The sequence below is a fragment of the Pseudorca crassidens genome, chromosome 6, assembly GCF_039906515.1.
Source record: "Pseudorca crassidens isolate mPseCra1 chromosome 6, mPseCra1.hap1, whole genome shotgun sequence".
In the NCBI taxonomy this organism is placed as follows: Eukaryota; Metazoa; Chordata; class Mammalia; order Artiodactyla; family Delphinidae; genus Pseudorca; species Pseudorca crassidens.
In genome coordinates this window covers 8677602-8696771 of record NC_090301.1, presented here as the reverse complement: position 1 = coordinate 8696771, position 19170 = coordinate 8677602, and the positions used below count along the sequence as shown (strand labels likewise).

General features: G+C 35.7%; 2 protein-coding genes across 3 annotated transcripts in view; one reads left to right on the top strand and one right to left on the bottom strand.

The window, feature by feature from the left end:
- The window catches only part of PSMD1 (proteasome 26S subunit, non-ATPase 1), a 104326-nt gene that overhangs the window by 32161 nt on the left and 52995 nt on the right, over positions 1-19170 (top strand). The gene's annotated exons all lie outside the window — the stretch shown is intronic.
- Positions 1191-17322, bottom strand: HTR2B (5-hydroxytryptamine receptor 2B). Its single transcript, XM_067740254.1, has 3 exons — positions 16574-17322; positions 7601-7801; positions 1191-3223 (listed from the first exon to the last, which is right to left on the bottom strand). The coding sequence occupies exons 1-3, from the start codon at positions 16920-16922 to the stop codon at positions 2334-2336; spliced, it is 1440 nt and encodes a 479-aa protein (XP_067596355.1). The 5' UTR covers positions 16923-17322; the 3' UTR covers positions 1191-2333.

Sequence of the window (19170 nt, the reverse complement as noted above, 5' to 3'; positions counted from 1 at the left end):
TACATGACTCCTTTTGAATTACAGTTTTCTCAGGGTATATGCCCAGTAGTCGGATTGCTGGGCAGTATGGTAATTCTACTTTTAGTTTTTTAAGGAACCTTCATACTGTTCTCCATAGTGGCTATATCAACTTACATTCTCACCAACAGTGCAAGAGGGTTCCCTTTTCTCCACACCCTCTCCAGCATTTATTGTTTGTAGTTTTTTTTGATAATGGCCATTCTGACCAGTGTGAGGTGATAACCTCATTGTACTTTTGATTTGTATTTCTCTAATGATTAGTGATGTTAAACATCCTTTCATGCGGAGATAACCCACCTTTAACACTGCTGAAAAAAGAGTTGTCACAAAAATGCCTAAAGTTTTAGTGATTTAGGAGTTAAATTTGTAAGGTATACTCTTTCTGGCAGATGACATAGAGCCCATAAGATCTGTAATAGAACCATGTTCTAGGAAAGGATTCTGCAATTTGAATTTTATATACCTGGTTTTCTTATGCTGAGTGAGCTTCTCCATAGCCAGCATATTTCTTGTGATAATTTTCTTAAACTGTGTTGCCTGGAAGGGAGCAAGGATGGAGCAATAGGTTGAGGCATAAGAATGGGTCAGCCTGAAAAGGAAAGGCTAAGATATGGGCTGTCTTCACTGCAGATTCCCTCAGCCTAAATTTATTCACCATTTATGTGAGTAGCATAAAAATAAAATATCAAGGGCTTCCCGGGTGGCACAGTGGTTAAGAATCCGCCTGCCAATGCAGGGGACACGGGTTCGAGCCCTGGTCCAGAAAGATCCCACATGCCACGGAGCAACTAAGCCCATGCACCACAACTACTGAGCCTGCGCTCTGGAGCCCACAAGACACAACTACTGAGCCCATATGCCACAACTACTGAAGCCCACGTGCCTAGAGCCCGTGCTCCGCAACAAGAGAAGCCACTGCAGTGAGAAGCCTGCGGACCGCGATGAGGAGTAGCCCCCACTCGCCGCAACTAGAGAGAACCCGCGCACAGCAATGAAGACCCAACGCCGCCAAAAATAAACAAAATAATTAAAAAATTAAAATATCGGGGCTTCCCTGGTGGCACAGTGGTTGGGGGTCCGCCTGCCGATGCAGGGGACGCGGGTTCGTGCCCCGGTCCGGGGGGATCCCACATGCCGTGGAGCGGCTGTGCCCGTGGGCCGTGGCCGCTGGGCCTGCGCGTCCAGAGCCTGTGCTCTGCGGCGGGGGAGGCCACAACGATGAGAGGCCCGCGTACCACAAAAAAAAAAAAAAAAAAAAATTAAAATATCACAAGTAAATAGAATTGGCTTCCATTTACAGAGTACCCACATGAACTCATTCTCATAAGAACCCTATGAAACGTAGATGAGGAGACTGAGAAATTAAGTATTTTTTGTAAATTCAATCAGTTAGTAAACAGCATAGATTGGATTTATTCCAGATCTTGTAGTGCAAAGTAAAGTAACAAAAAGATGAATAAAAAATTTTGTACCAGAAGTTCAACCAAGTCTTTGGGGAAGCTTGGGCAACCATGATCTCATTTATAAGATCATTAAAATTTAGGTTCCTGGATTAATAAGGTCCCATGCCTTATTGCATGCTCTTTGAGAAACATAATGAGGTTTAGGTACCCAAGACTGGTTTCATTTGCTTTCTCCTTCTCCTCTGGTAGACGCACCTCTGCTGAGTAGATGCTTGGTGTGAGCCATCTAACAAACAGCTCTAGTTCTAAGACCGTGTCACTTTGCGTGATATCCAGCTACTCTCCCTACCCCTTCCATCAAGACAGTTTCCTGATCAGTGCAAAATTGTGACTACATTTAACTAAGCCAGACTATGAATGGCAATCTCAGCTTACCTTCAGATGTGATCATTATTTTATGCACTTATTTTTAGTCCTCTGTTCAACCCTATCACTGTTGTTCTGTGTTATGCCTTATGTCTTTAACGCCTTGAAGACAAGGTTAATACTTGTTTTGTTTATTTCATTCTTAGCATAGCTTTGCATACAATTAGGAACTAAATAAATTCTTATGGTGACATTGTTTTTTTGTAAGCCAGAAGTTTATTGATTTATTTAATTTTATTTCATTTGACTATCTTAGCATTTAACTAGTGTGCTGGATTGTTTTTTAATTTGCAACTATACAAAAATGATTTTTTTCGTTAGAATAATTTTGCCCAAATAAAATTGGGTAATCTTAATACATAATTCTTAATTTAAAGAGATGATTTTTGATACATGATGTAATTTTTTATGTAATTCTTGGTATATTTATATCTTCTTTATCTTACTCATCATTGTATTAGTTACATAAAATGTGCCATTACTCTATACATAACTGATTTGCTCTTCAGTTTTGTCACCTTCATTTTCGGTGAGAAGTGTATCTAGTAAAATGATTGATGAAAACTGAATGGTTGAACTTCGGAGCCTCATTGGACTCTGGTACATGGCAGGATTAATGCCATTTCGCATTCTATGTTTCATAAAATATTTAGAGTTCTCTGCCATTGGATTCTGGAAGTACACATTACCGGAGCATTTTCTGAGAGTTTTTACTGATTTTGTGGCCCAGTAATTGCAGGTGATGTACCGGCCAAATGCATCCCGAAATGTCTTGTTGAAGAGGGTGTAGACCAGAGGATTCACCCCTGAGGAAACATAGCCTATCCACACAAATATCTCCAGGAGCATTTTGAGAGTCGTCTGGTTGCAGGAATCACATAAAGCTAAAGTTATATTTGTAATAAAAAAGGGGCACCACATAAGCAAAAAGAGGAAAAACACAATCCCTAGAACCTTTGAGGCTCTCTGTTCATTGGAAATGGTATGCACTGACTTTTTCCCTACTGTGGACGTTCTTCGCATAAGTATGTTATCACTTGCATTAGGCAGGGTTTTGTCCTTGTGAGAACCATCCAGCATTGCCACTTTTTCTGGTGTTGAGCAAGGTGTTTCATCCCTTTGGAAAACTGTGGACACAGTCAACCACATTAGGCGTTGAGGTGGCTTGTTTTTGACCAAGTAAGCTTTCTTCTGTAAAGCATGGATAGTGAGAAAGTAGGTGACAATCATGATCGCCAGAGGTGTAAAGAAGGAAGCCAGTGAGCCAAAGAGCATGAAATTGCCAAAACGATCCTTTGTCAGCCCACAAGTGATGTTGTTTGGGTTACCCACATCAGTGTCTATACCTTTAATAGGGATTGGAATGGCAATGCCTAAGGAAGAAGAAACAAGATAAATTGAGTTATTTTATGACCTTTGACTCTTAGATTAGGTCCTTTTAAAGTTTATCTTACTGACTTTACCCTATTAGTGTATTGTAATTCCTGGTACCCACAATGCAGAATCTGTCAAGCAATAAATCAGTGGAAGATTTGACAAATAGAACCTAAGTAAGCAAACCTGCTGTTTTTAAAGAGATTGGTTAGTGGTTTCAGTTTTGTAATTAAAGCTTCCCTAAAACCATAGTGTATGCATGAAATAGTAGAGAATGTCTTCATTTATTCTCCATTTCTCATTATCTATTTTTGTTTGTTGATCTATCCCAAGTTAAGGAAAAGAATTCAGAAGAGAAGCTGCTTTTATCTTAATATCCAGTGTAGTTGAGCTAAAGAGACTTAAGAATACATTCATGCAATATCTTAATTCTGAGTAGATACCTATTTTATAATCTTTGAGGTTACACAGTTTCATTTAACAGACAGTTTTATCTTTTGATATTTGTGAATGTCTTTTAACCTTTTCTTTCTGACTTCTTAGGGAAAACTCAGGGTTTATTGTTTTTTTTTCAAATGCTACTTAAAAATTTGAGAGCGAGTGGATCATGAAATTTACTTGCTTTTTAAAAAATATTTATTTATTTTTGGCTGTGTTGGGTCTTTGTTGCTGCATGCGGGCTTTCTCTAGTTGCAGTGAGCAGGGGCTACTCTTCATTGTGGTGCACGGGCTTCTCATTGCAGTGCATGGGCTCTAAGCACGCGAGCTTCAGTAGTTGTAACACTTGGGTCCAGTAGTTGTGGCTTGCCAGTTCTAGAGTGCAGGCTCAGTAGTTGTGGCTTGCGGGTTCTAGAGTGCAGGCTCAGTAGTTGTGGCGCACGGGCTTAGTTGCTCTGCGTCATGTGGGATCTTCCCGACCAGGGCTCGAACCCGTGTCCCCTGTATTGACAGGCGGATTCTTAACCACTGCGCCACCAGGGAAGCCATGAAATTTATTTTCAAGATTGAAGGTTCCTCTAATAAAAACGAAAGAAACGTACCTCATGCTAATTTTATTATACTTTAAATACCATGAAGTAGGTATTTAAATATGACCTTGTTTATTAGTGAAGTAGCTTATTAGCAAGATAGCACAAGGGTTAACCCTAATCCTTTCCCTTTGAAACAGCAGATACTTTAAAATAAGTCTGAATTAATTGATCTTTAGACAACTCTAGGAAGTATCATGAAAGAATTCACTTTTATGAATCTAAAAGTACTCCTATCACCTGCATAGCCTTTTTATGGTAGCAAAGAGACCTTGACAAGAATATATTCCTCAAACCCTTTCTAATGGAGGCCACTGCTTTTTCTGCTTTTCCTCAGGTATAACACCAGAAAGAGGATTCTGTATACTTTCTTTTCTACACTAGGGGTCAGCAAACTATAGCCCAAGGGCCAAATCTGGCCTGCCTTCTGTTTTTTAAATAAAACTTTATTGGAACACAGCCATACCCATTTGTTAATGTATTATATATGGCTGCTTTTGTTCTGCTGCAGAGTTGAGTAGTTCTGACAGAACCATATAGCATCTGTAAGACCAAAATATTTACTGTCTTGCCCCTTATAGAAAAACTTGGCTGGCCCCACCTCTACCCTGTTACTTGCAGGTAATCATTACACTGTTCTTTCCCCACCCCAAAGCACTTCCCTTTTAAAGTCTATTTAAGCTACTTATACCACTCTATTCTCCATCTGGATCATCTACCAACCTCCAGGATATATGTCTGTCTTCCTTAATGGTTTTGGCCCCTTGCTATAGTTTTCTATCCACTGTTAACCTTGCTATCATCTTCCATGACTTCATCCCATTTATTACTCTTCTAACACCTAATTTTATATTTCTTGAACTCTTCAACTCCAGTGCACTCCTGAAGCCATCCATCCATAAGTCCACTTAAAACTACCCCATAGGGACTTCCCTAGTGGCGCAGTGGTTAAGAATCTGCCTGCTAGTGCGGGGGACATGGGTTCGAGCCCTGGTCCAGGAAGGTCCCACATGCCATGGAGCAGCTAGGCCCGTGCACCACAACTACTGAGCCTGTGCTCTAGAGCCCACGAGCCATAACTACTGAGCCTGCATGCCACAACTACTGAAGCTTGTGTGCCTAGATGCTCCACAACAAGAAAAGCCACTGCATGAGAAGTCCGCACACCACAATGAAGAGCAGCCCCCACTCACTGCAACTAGAGAAAGCCCGTGCGCAGCAACAAAGACCCAACACAGCCAAAAATAAATAAATTAAAAAAAGAAAAAACTGGCCCATATCGAAAATCATGAACTCTGATACTTCCCTTTCTTGTCCTGCTGCTCTTCATTACTTCTCTTTACAGTTATCTTGACATCTAGTGCATCCTTCCTTCTCTTTTTTCACATTCCACTAACTCCCATCAAGGCTCAGGTTACCTTCCCAACCAGCTTGTTGGTCAATGACATTTAAGTTTTCACTAGTATTTTTTATACCTTACCCTCTTATTCTCCTTTCGCCTTACTGTTGTCAGATGTTACCTAGGATAACTGTAAATTCAGAAGAAGAAAGTGAGCTCTTTTTTTTTTTTAGCACTTTGTAGAATTTAAAAACTGAACTAACCTCATTATTTGCCTTTTCTTTTACAAAGTCACTAAATTGTCATTGGTTCTACAACACAAAGTGTGATGAAATGAAAATGGCATTGATCTTGGCCTTTGTGCTAAAAAGCTGTTAAGTCTTTAAGCCAACTGTTTAAAACCTCTAGGTTTCTTTTCTCATCTGTAAAAGGAAAAAGTAGATTTGTAAGATCCTTCTAAGCTGTAATTTTGGGTTCATCTTTTTATTCTTTTCTTCCTGTATACATATCACTTAGTATTAGTCCATCTTCCTGAATGCAAAGATTCTTTTTCTTATTTATCTTTGTATTCTTAGTACCTAACATATCATAGGTACTCTATAAATTTGATCAATTTATAAATTCATGTCATCCAGCCTTGATTGAGGTACCAACAGGCTGTTTATTGGCTTGATTATATTTCAGTTTCAGTGTTTTAATTCTCTTAAGGAGCCATTTCTCCTATTTTCCCTCTACCTTTGCCCTATTGTCTCCCCCCCCCACCCCCCGCCTCCAGCCTACCCTAACACACACTGTTTCCCTTTCCTTCTCCCTTATCACACTGAGCTTACCAAAAAGGTATGGGTTGTTTGATATGAACTACTTTAGTTTTCCTTCTCTCCACTCTAAATTTTGGCAGTTGTCACCCATCCATGCCTTTTCCGTAGCTTCTTTTTTAGGGGCCTCTTCTATCAATCAGCCTCTGTCCCCAAAGCTAGCCTTTTCTCTCTACTTGCAGATACCTCCATTCTGAATAGAGTTTTCCTTGACCCTAATTTCCTCCCAAGCCAGACTAGTAACAGTCCTTAGTTTTACCTCCAAATTTTTCAAAAGAGGTTTGGCCTTGGTATCTTTATTCCGGGAATATAAAGGTCATTTTCAGTGTCTTGCTTTCTTGATTTTTCCCCCAGCGTTCTTTTTTCTGATTAGGGAGAGAAGTCACATCTTTTTCTTGGTTTCCTTTTAGCATTTTCAGGTCTCTCTTGATTTTTTTTCTTCTTTGAATTTTTCCTTAATAGGAGAATGTGAATCTGCTGGCAAACCGTTAATGATCATAGTAACCGTTGTGAATCTGTTTTTCTGATACTAACTTATTTAAAAGATTTGAGTTATCATTTATGCTGTACTTCATGCTAAGATACTCTAATATAGCAGCTATCTTTGAGTATTAAACATGGGCACAGGGGCATAAAAACAGTTTAGAAGAAATACAATTTCTCCCAAAAATTATTTCTGAACATCGTCTGTGTATCTCTTAAAACTTGTAATTAAACATGTTCAAAACACTTAGACAGTAATGCCTTTAGTCTGCGTACATACTGGTTTCCAAGGTGAATATATGAACTCTGATACCTGCATACAAAAAGTTTGGGTTCTTTTTGTTTTTGTTTTTTTTTCCCTCTTTTCCTATTTATCTTCTTAGGTGTGATTTAAGATGCATTTCATTTTTTTAAATTGTTGTTACTTTAATAAAATTTCAAGATTCTGCATGCTACCCAGACCTTAATGATCGGTTGACATATATGAAAACTGTTTTCAGATTTAGTCTTCCTGCATGTCAAAATCAAGCCTTGAACTTTTCTTCTTTTTCACACTTTTTGCTGATAGTGTGCTTTAGAGGCTGTACGATGAATGTAATGTTGTGAGGAGCTTGTATTGGTGTAACAGTGTCTACCAGGCCTGGTAATCTCCTAGCCAAATGGAACCAAAGCCTATATACACCACCCCACACCCTGACATTCCCCACATACCTATTGAAATTAACCACACCACTGTAATCTTGATGAATGCTGTAGCTCGTGAGTTATATTGATTGGCCTGGATTGGCTTTTTGATGGCTATGTAACGATCCACTGAAATGGCGCAGAGATGCATGATGGATGCAGTAGAAAAAAGAACGTCAAGAAATAACCAGGCAGGGCATAGAACGAGTGGGAGGGGCCACATAGCCTCTGAAAGAAAGAAAAACAAAACAAAAACATATTCTCCTCAAAATGGCAACCTTTAATCTACAGTTTCTTTTTTAAGTGATACATATTTTTTAACCTTTTTCTGTATTCATCTGAAATTTTACGACTTAAGCTCCAAGGTAATGTTTGACTTCAGATAATGGAGTCAGTAATATTAAATACATTCTGTAGATGGTACCCTTTAAATACATTTTCTGTTTTGTATAATAATTACAGCTCTTTTCCTAAATCAGTTTAGCATTTTTAGCATTATTTTGACCTTTGCTCTTTTGTGTATTCCTTTTGTGATCTTTTAAAAATGTATACAGTGTTGCAACTGGAACTTAACCTTCCTATTCAGATAAAATTTATTTTTAAACTGCTATTGTATTTAAAAAAAAAAAAAACATTTACCGAATAGAGGAAGCAATATAATGTGGCAAAAAGAATATTAGCATGGCAGTCTCAGTGAGGCCTGGGATTTTGGCTTACTTCTAGCATTAACTAGCAGTATGATCCTTGTTTATAGCAAACTCTAATTTGGTGAAATAATTAAGTGGAATGACTTGAGTTTTCCTTTTGACAGAAATAGTTCTTAAATAAAGTTTGCAAAAGGAATGGCTTCAGATTATTCCAAAGAAAAATGGGTTGTTACCCTTCCAATATAGTCCATCCTTCACTCCAAGCAAGGAGATGTAATAAACAGTACAGACTTGGGTTTAAAATGAAAATCTCATTATTAAGCATAGTACTTTATTTAACAAATTTTTATTTAAAAAGCATTTATTCTATACCTCATACAGTCTGAAACACTTTAGAAATATTAACTTTTGATTATATAAACCCTTTTTATGGTTTAATTGTATGTCCACCGACATGTAAACTACTTTTCTTTTCCTGGTTTTTGCGAGTGTATCTGACTTTGACAGGTATAAAATGATTGAGATAATTGAAGAGGGAACCAAGATAACTATCTCAGGATTTCAGAGCACCAAGAGACCCTTTAATTGTAAACTGTTTAAATTCAGGAAGCCTGGGTGTGGAGAAAGGTTAGTATCCCAGATCAAAAAAGGACCATAATTTAGGGAAAGAGGTTTTAGATAGACTTGAGTATGTCTTTTTCAAGACTCAAGTGGGATCTCAGTGAAAAATATTTGGATACTTCACAAAAAAAGGTAGGTAGCAAAAAAAAAAAAATAGGTAGCAAAAAAAAAAGGTAGGTAGCAAGGCTGACAAACACACCATTTGGTGCCTTCTGTTTCCAAAGTTGGTATGTGGCATGCTTAATAGAAATATTAAAATATTTCTTTTTAAAACAAAATCAGTATGAATTTTTTATTGAAAAAAAGATAAATGATTCCTTGGTACTTGGTTCCATGCTCAGCAGATTCTTTCAAAAGGATTTAAAGCATTAGGTGGAAGGAGTAATTCATACTTTTAAGTAAATTACTGTAATCAGACTTTTCCTACTTCACTGAATTGGGGGTGGGGATAAGGGACAGAGATGATAAATTATAATCATTGAGCTGGAAGAGACCTTAGAGATTATATCATTGATTTTGTGGATGAGTAAATTGTGGTACAATTAAGTCTTTGAATATGAGAGGGAGCATTTATTTATCAAAATTTAAATGTTAATTGAAAGTGTTCTTTAGGGCCTTGCTACTCAAGGTGTGCTCTTCAGATCAGCAAGGATCAGCATCACCTAGGAACTAGTTAGAACTGCAGGCTCTTGGGCCTCATCCCTTAGGTACTGAATCATACTGCAGTTGAAGGAAATACCCAGGTGATCTGTATGCAGATTAGTGTTTGAGAAGCACTGCTTTCTTGAAAAGGTTGTGTATTGAGTTTGCTGGCGTAGGATAGGCACTCAGAATTCCTTACAGAAACAAACTTATGCAAGACCGCTCAAAATAAACAAAGAAATAAAGTATGGCAGAGAAACTTGTGTTTAGAATGAATCTAATCAATCAGACTTTCTCCCTCTTAGCCGTAGTGTTCAGTTTTCCTGTTAACTAGTGGAAAAGGACCTTGAACAAAGGCAGCAATGTACTCTTTGACCTGAGCTTAAGCAAACTTATGGTCTAGAGTGGAAAGAATCATCCATGACAGATAGTTTTGCAGTGGAAGCTACTTGAAGTGAGGCTTCATCTTCAACTATCCTGAAGTTCAGATTTAGAACTGAGTAGGAAGTAGAAAAATACTCAAGCCTAGAGCTACAACCAGAGATGTTAATCATAGTTAAGGATTTTAAAAGGCAGATAATTAATGTCTTATATCTTATATCTTCTTATAGGCTTCCTTTTTTTAAATGCATGATCTCCATCATCTTTCAAAGTGGGTTGCTAATAAATTTAAACTTGCCTATTTAGCTATTCTAATTATGGATTATATTTTTTTAAATTAAGGTCTGGAAAATTCTAGTCATAAATCTAGTAGCCGTGAGTAGGAAGCCACAATAGAATTCTCATATGAAAAGTACATGTCTTTGGAATTGAACTGCCTGACCCACATACTTCTAATTGTGAGCTAAGAGGGAAAGCTCTTTAGTGCTGGTTTTCACAAGCCTGTGAAACCTTGTTAGCCTCCTTTTCCAACATAATGAATTTATTTTATAAACTTCAATTTTGGAACAGAAAGTGGATAGTGGATATTAAAATTAATGCAGATCATTAAAATTTTATTACTTGAGTGCTTTCTTAATTGATAATAGTAGAGATGTTGAAACGTGATAGAGAAATTTCTTTAAGAAAGAAAGAGACTGAGATTTAGAATTAAGAGTGATGGATCTTTTTGATTAACCTTTATGATTCCAAGTTTCATGAAATACTAGTGAATAGACTGTTTTTATGAAACTAATATAAAAGTAACAGATGACTGCATTAAATAGGTATCTTTTATACAAAGCTAAAATAATTGCCTAAAGTAGAAATCACGTGATACAATCATTTATACAAGTTAAAAACAGTTCTAGACATTCTCAGTTTATGAAAGGATTTTTTCTAGTCCAGATATTTTCATTCTAAATAGTATTAATTTGATAGGCTCAAGGTCAGAAAAGTTTTTTACTATTCAGAGTAACTGAAAAAGGTTAACTTGGTATGGTGAGATAGGTTAGCTATTCAAAAACTTATATGTTATTTTTATTAGGAGTTTTAATTTGGTTTAAGGATTTATAATTTCATTTATTTGTTATAATGTATTATGTCTAACTTATTTCCATAAGAATGTAATGTATTATTTTAAATGGAACATAAAAAGAAAGAAAGAATCTAAGGGAAATAAGTTATCAGGTACTTAAACTAAATTAATTACTGCTGGGGCTCTAAATTAGACTTTTTTTTTAATAAAAGCTAATACAGAAAGGGGAAGACATTTAAATTATATAGTATTTGTTGTCCCACAAAAAGAAAGCACACAAAATTTCTCTGAAAAACAAATCCCGGGCTTCCCTGGTGGCACAGTGGTTGAGAGTCCGCCTGCCGATGCAGGGGACACGGGTTTGTGCCCCGGTCCGGGAAGATCCCACGTGCCGCAGAGGGAAGACCCCACATGCTGCGGAGTGGCTGGGCCCCTGAGCCATGGCCGCTGAGCCTGCGCGTCCGGAGCCTGTGCTCTGCAACGGGAGAGGCCACAACAGTGAGAGGCCCGCGTACCGCAAAAAAAACAAAAACAAAAACAAATCCCACTTCCCACCTCGTTGCCCTATCCACTTCATTAAACTCAAAGAGGAATTTACTTCCAATAAGGTTTGAATAATGGCATTTCTTTGGGTGCCTAAAATAATTACAAATTGATAATTATAGGAGCAAAACAAGTCTTAGATGAGTCTTGGATCATGGACAGTTTGTTATTTATCTAAAAATATTAGTAGCACAAATATCTTGTTTAAAATGAAGACTTGTGTGCTGTACCATCATACATAAGGGGTGGTAGAACTGCTGTTCAGTTACATACGTTTCTATTTGTCTCCCAGGGAAGGTTCAGTAACTTCTTAGACCTATGTCTAATATCTTCCTCAGAAAAGATGTCTGGCAATCATTTCAAGGATTCATGCAAGTATTGGTTAAGACCCACATATTCTGTATCATTTAATATGAAATATAACCTTAAAAAAATATTGGGTTCTGCCTTGTCCCTAGAGAAAATTCTATGGCCCTCCTGTTCGATAGAGTTATTTGAGATATAAATGTTGTCTTTGCCAAATATTATAGTTTTGGTTGATATAATTTCTCATTTCATTTGAGAAAGCAGTGTAACAGAGGTTAAGAGTGTGAATTCTAGAATCAGTTCTCCTAGGTTCAAATTGTATCTCTGCCACTTACTTATTCTTATCTCCTCTCTTGTAAAATGGGGATGATAATAATATACTGATTTTATAGAGTTGCTTTGAGGATTAAATGCAATAATACATGTAAAGTGTTTAGAACAATATCTGGCATAGAGAAAGCACTCAAAATGTTAGTTCTTATTACTATTATTGTTTGACAGAAACTAGCCAACTAGCCCAACCATTAAAACACTCCCACTTAGAAACAATGAGCCATATCATCAGTATAAAACCTGGTATGTTTGTCTTCCTGCCTGCTGTAGCAAGAGTGCGTGCATCCAATTAAACTTAAAACTGTACTTCAAAAAAAGGGCATGAGAACATGTTTAACTGTTCAACTTTTAATTAAATTTGTCATGAAAGTATGCCTTTTACTAAAGTTGAATTTTAACTATGTTATATATGTGGCAAAGAAGCATAAGTAACCTATGTGCATTGCCAAACATTGCCATGCCTTTTTGTTCGTTTTTTTGTTTTGGAAAGTAATTGACGTTAATCTCTGAATCTGGCACATAAAAGATTTCCCTTTTAAGGATTTAAAGACTATTTTTAAAGCCATCCCAAGAGGACTATGTTCGTGGAGGTAAATAGTTCATGAATGTATTGGAGCAGGACAAATCCTAAATGGCTCTAATGTCCAAAAAGGACATAGTTTTCAAGTACACGTTTTTTTTAATCTCAAATTCTTATGTTTCTATATTTATCTTCTGGAAAAGACAGACCTAGACCAATGCTTAAATTTTTATTACAAAGCTTCTGCTTTGTTTTTGTTATTCTTGTTTTTTCGTTACATTTGAGCATATGAGGTATCCTGGGGTTAGATGTCCAATATAGTGTTTTAAGCGTTTCGAGTGATTTAATACTTATAAAAATTTTTCCTTGGTTTTTTAAAATTTCCACTTTCCAAAAAGAAGTGCCTTTAATTGCTTTGCTCCCTCATTTAAGAATTAGGTAGAGCAGCATTTCACTGCATAAATGAATAACTGATTTGTTTTTCTTTTACTGCTATACATTTATCTCATCTCTGGTGAAACTCACATCCAAACTAAATCTTATATTTAAGTATATAAACCCTTTGCATGTTGTACTGGTACTTGCCAATTATTAGTGCCTAAAACGTGCTGGGACCTACTTGACAATTTCACAAGATATTGGCAATGGAAGATGTAGCATAACCATTTTACAGACAAGGTGATTGAACTCTGATATGTTGTTAAGTGACTTGCATAAGCCAATACAAGAGAACCAGGATTCAAAGCCTAGGGTATCTTGCTTCAAACCCCCATCTTTCAGCCATTTTATACACCCTCTTTCAACTGTACCACAGATACTGTTTCAACTTACAGATCATGAGACATGGATTAAAACTTGTTGTAAATAAGCCAGTAATGACCAATGAATGACCAAATGCTGTATTTACTCCCTTTACATTTTTAATCATTTATTTCATGAGAGAAGGCAAAGTTCGGAGACGTTCTTAAACTGTGAATAATCTTTCTTTTTTATATCGGCATATGATGTTCTGTTTTCCTTTGCGTCCTACTCAAGTATTTCTAACCTAGGCAACTTCAAGCCTTATGTTATAAGCTGCTAATTTGTGATCATGATTTTTAAGAATTATAGACAAAACAGTAAAAAACTGGAAAGTAAGGGTTAAGTCCAATGCTCCCAAAGAGGAAGAAGTGACAGAAAAGTTGATGTAGCACAATTTGAAAGACCATGTTTTGCCTGCCAGTCATAATAATCTTGGAAGAAATTCAAATAATATATAATCAAATATTATACAAATTTTTGGTTCAATAAAATGTTTCTCAGTATAAAAGCCACTTTAAAATTTTCAGTGCTCTCCTTTTTTTTAAAAACTACATTTTATTAGAATATAAAGTTTCAGTGTTACTGTCATTGAATTTCCGTGAGATAACTAAAATAACTTATGTCATTCATAGTGGTAATTAGTTTGTTTATGTTTACAGAGCCAGAGACACTTTTGTTTGTACAGACTTCAGAAGTTCTGAAGATTATCCCTATAATGAGAGAAAAATACACAAAATCTACTTCTGCATTTTAAGATTATAGAAATTCTTATAAATGCATTAATTTAGAAAGTCTTAGTATTTGTTAACACATGAAAGGCTACCAAAAACTCTTAGTATTTGAAGTCAGGTCCCCATTTATAATATGTGCAGTTCCCAATTTATGAATGCATCCTTTTGAAGCTTTTTAGAGGGCAACATGCATTTTCTCATATATTTTCTCATAGAAATAGAATAATGTTTTCAATAATGAATTAATTCAGTAATATTTTGAATAGTGGTTAAGTTCCCAGGTTAGTTTATTTTTAAAAATCTACTAACCTTTCTATATAGCTTAATTACTGATAGTAGAAGTGTTTCAGTCTATGAAAGAGTTTATTTTGTAATTAAAAATTTACATTTGAAAGAAGGAAATTAGGTTAAAAATGTAATAATTATTTCAGACATAGGAAGACATTCTACATATTTTGTGTTAAAATATGTTGGATTTTCTGCTGACTCTTATAGCTAAGAATATCTTGGGCCCCAAATATTTAAATATAAACTTAGTTTTCAGCTGCTATGTACCTACTGTTTTCCTGTGGAATACATGGGATTATCACTGTTGTCTGCTTTTGTGTTTTGTTTGTCAGCTTATTTAATGCCATGAAACTTTGCCTTTTAAGATTCCTTAACTGTTTAGTTGTTGATTTAAGTATCTACCACAGTATTTTGCAAAGACTAATAGATGTTTGATGGACTCATGGATTTTAAAGTTAAAATTCACTTCAATCTCATTTATTCAACATAACGTCAATTAAATTTTGTGGTAGTATGAGACGAGCATTTTAATATTTTTTGTACGCCTAGCAAAGCACAATTTAAAGAGTGATTTGACACATTAAACTATTGTGTGCATGGAGATAAGAGTTTGAATCAATGCCTATACAGTCTTTACCATATATGCATAAATGTTCCTGCATAATCCTCATTTATTTCTTTTAAACTTTATTCAGAATTAAGATTGTTTAGGTTCTCCTTTAGAGTAAGATTTCTTAATTATTTTCCATGGTTATGTGTAGCACTAGATTATTCAAAAGGTTGCAAATTTGTAAAAGGGAGGGGTATAGACAGGCAATATTAATGATTAGAGAGTCTTCTAAAGCAGAAAACCTTATTCATTACTGCATGTCCTACCACAGAATTTAAAGCCTGGATAAGAGTTGATTTAGAATGGGAAGTTTTAGCCCGTCACCATCCGATTATATATGGGGGATCAAGTACTTACTTTTAGATATCTTTCTGTACTTACTTATAAAAATGTAACATTTAAACCTGAATACAATAGTTTGAATGGCAGTTTTTCTTCACCTTCTAATATATATTCTAGTTAATAAATTTTACTTCTATAACCTGAAATATTTTTATCTTCACCATATAAGCAATTCCAAGAAGCCCTATCTGCTACAAATAATCATTTTTTCTTAAGCAATTAATGAATGGAATATCAATTAATGTCAAGCATTAAATAAGTTAAATATTCTCTTACTGCTGATTCTTAAGAGCCCTCATAATTCATCATTAGAATTATTTGTGTGTACCCAAATTCTCTAACTAGAGATGATATGCATGAATAGGAAACTACTTATATCATTTTAATATCGTTATCTTTTTTATCAATATTATAACTAAGATTTCAGTTCTAATTATATTTTAAATTATTGTAATAACTCAGGTTTTGATCCCTTATTTTAGTAACTTAGAGGTCTGATTCCTCTAACATATATCAAGGACATAAATGGTCAGAAATCATAAAAATTAAACAGATGGATCATCTCTTGAGATGCTCTGAGCCAGACCATTCCTTCAGCAACTAAACATAGTTTTTTGTTAACAAGACACATGTGTAAGACTTGTGTTTAAGTCTTACGTACACAAACTATAAAGAGATATAACAAGACTTTTTAGAACAATTCCAATTTAAATTGGGGTTTAGAGATTTATATCGGAATTCAGTGATTCAAAGACCTTATTATTAATAATTAACCCAGCACACTAACTGTCACAGCAGTGTCCTAGATATTGCTTTATCAAGAAAAAAAAAAGTACTAGTAATGGGGTAAAGTATAGGTCTGTTCTTCACAATAATTTTTAGGTAATGTATGCAGAATATATGAATATTGCTAACTTGGATGACTTTTTAAATGATTTTGTTAGGTGGCTGAGGAGGGAATGGAATTGTTTCCAAGAAATTATTTTTTGCTCTTTAAAACTGATTATCAGCCATAGAAAATGATGAAAAATGAGGGACTGTTTACTCACTGTACCTTTAAATAGTGCAAGTCCATATTTAAAGATTAAATGAGTATCTGTTTCTCTAATAGTATACCATAGTTCGGTGGTTTGATGGCAGGAACAAAATGAAATACTTACCAAACATTATTGTCAAGAGGGCAATCGGCATCACAAATAATCCAACCAGCAAATCAGCCACTGCCAGGGACATTAGGAAATAATTGGTAGCATACTGTAACTTTTTCTCCAGTGCAACAGCCAGAATAACGAGGATGTTTCCACCAATTGTGGGTATTATCACCATGAGTATCAGAAGAGCTGCCCAGTGCAGCTTATTTCCCTGTTCCTCAACAATCTGTTTCATTTCGTCTGATATCGATTCTGTCTGTAATCCAGACCAGTTAGAAGAGATTAAATGGTCAAATGAGCTCTGCAAAATGTGCTCAGGAATTGTGCGTCGTTCGAATATTCTATAAGAGAGAGCCATTCATTGTTTTTCTTTAATTTTTTCCGATTCCAGACAGTGGTCAGCATGGTCAGTAGCTAAGCTGGTCATCTGCATTTTTAAGCCTTTGTACCCATGCCAAATACTCAAGGCCAAAGTTGACTCCTTCCTTAAAAAAAGAATTTCAAGTTCTATAAAATGAGAGCATACATACATTTGTCCATGTCTGTAGGTAAGGCCCGAGTGTTTAGTATTCTGCAGAGGTTCCGGTTTCCGAAGGCTTAGTGAAAGAAACTGATAGCTGTGAAAAAAAGACTATATTTTTGGTTTCTCTCTCTCCCTCTTTTTTTTTCTTGTAGTGGTGGAGTCGAGTTTGAATTTGAATGCCAGAGAGCTTCCCCTAGATATAAAAATATGTCAATTGCATTATTTTATTTCTTTATTTTCAAAACCCAGTTTAAAAAGTTGAATTTATTAGTAACCCCTCCCTTCTCAATAGGTCTCTTGTGCATTTGTGACAATGCAGCCAATCCTCATAAACGTATGCCTGGTATGCTCCAATTAATGAAACGAGATATATTAATTTTTTCAGTGGTATAATAAAAACCTAGGTGTTTCCTGACCCTTGACTGTCTTTTTACCTTTACTTTAGAATATGTACAGAAGATTAGAAACATCAGAGCACCAAATAGTTCTGAATAGAACTTTTCATACACACTGGCCATCTACCTAGAAACACTCCAAGCCCCCCTAACGTATAAATAAATGATTTACCAGCTAGGAATCCTTATTTGTAATTGGGCTTTGTCTGAGCAGGTTTATTTTAATACTGATATAAATGCCATTTTTGTAAAACATTTTATAACTCCTTTAGTTTGAAAGAAGGGGAGAAAATACGTATTACTAGAATCCAGATACTTGTTTTTACTTATTTCATCCTTCGAAGAAAGCATGTTTCTGCAACAAATATTTTCCAAATTTATCACTTTATGTTTATTGCTTTATGCCAAATTTGAACCAGTTCTTTTTTGGTTTTAAGTAGTAATTTTTTTCTTAACCTTCCCAGTTTCCGAGGGAAGGAGGGGAAGCTGAGAGGAAGATTAAATCATTTATTCATAAAATCTACAAATCCCACGTTAAAAATCTCCCCTTTAACATTTGTAAATTTTTCATTTTGGTTTTTTTAACCACTGAATAGAAATAAAAGATTATGGTAGCAGAGTTTGTGAAGAAAGTAAAAAAGAAAACTCTTTAGATCAACTCTATATTTATTTGTTAAATACTTACCTCTTGCTTGCTCTTTACTCTCCCAAGCATGTCATCTTATCTGCTCAGTAGACCAGATGCTGCTGTGGCTGAAGTCCTCCTCCCATTGACTTATTCTGAGCCTCCAGCACTGGTGCTTGAAAGCAATGAAACAAATGTGTTGTATAGCTGTAAGCGTGCCAAGGAGGTTATTTCATCTTTGATACATTCATTTTTAGAGAGTAGCAGCATTCATTATAACTCATAAAATCACTAGTTAAGTATGTTAAACCAGTTCGTGACCCTTATTCAAGTTATATTCTTAAGAGCTCTCTTTAATATTGGGGGGACTGTAATAAACTCTGTCATTATAGCTTAACGTAGTTCTGTTTTAGATTAACCCTAGGCTGTTTTCCCCTTTTGAGAAAGAATAAGATACAATCTAGAGATACTAGAGCTTTAATTCCGTGAAGGTTCTGCCCAGTGAACCTTAGACTGATTTCCAGAGCTCTAATTTCTACCAGTGAAACAAGATTCTTATCCAGCTTTTATGCCTTTGTTGTGGAACACAATTAATTTGCTCTGGTTACAACCTTATATAGAAGATCACAGAAAGGTTTGAATTCTACATGCTTACATAAGTTTTAGAAGAGACTTTTTCATTGCTTGCTTTTAAAAAGATGGCCTCTGGATTTGGGAGTTGGTTCATTGGCAGTTTTTTTTTTTTCACAGATACATTGGGGAAAGTATGTGATATATAATGAAAATACATTTCTGCCTTATTTCAGAAAATTAGTGTAAAAGTCTTATCAGCTATTCTATCTGAGTTTTCCTTAAACTGTAAGACTAGCTTAGTACTAGAACTTCAGCATTCTCAAGGTTTCCTTTTAAAAGGTCATCATAGGGGACTTCCCTGGCGGTCCAGTGGTTAAGACTCTGTGCTTCCATTGCAGGGGGGCACGTGTTCGATCCCTAGTCAGGGAACTAGAGCCCGCATGCCATGTGGCAAAAAATAAATAAAGATCATCATAGATTGCTCATAGTT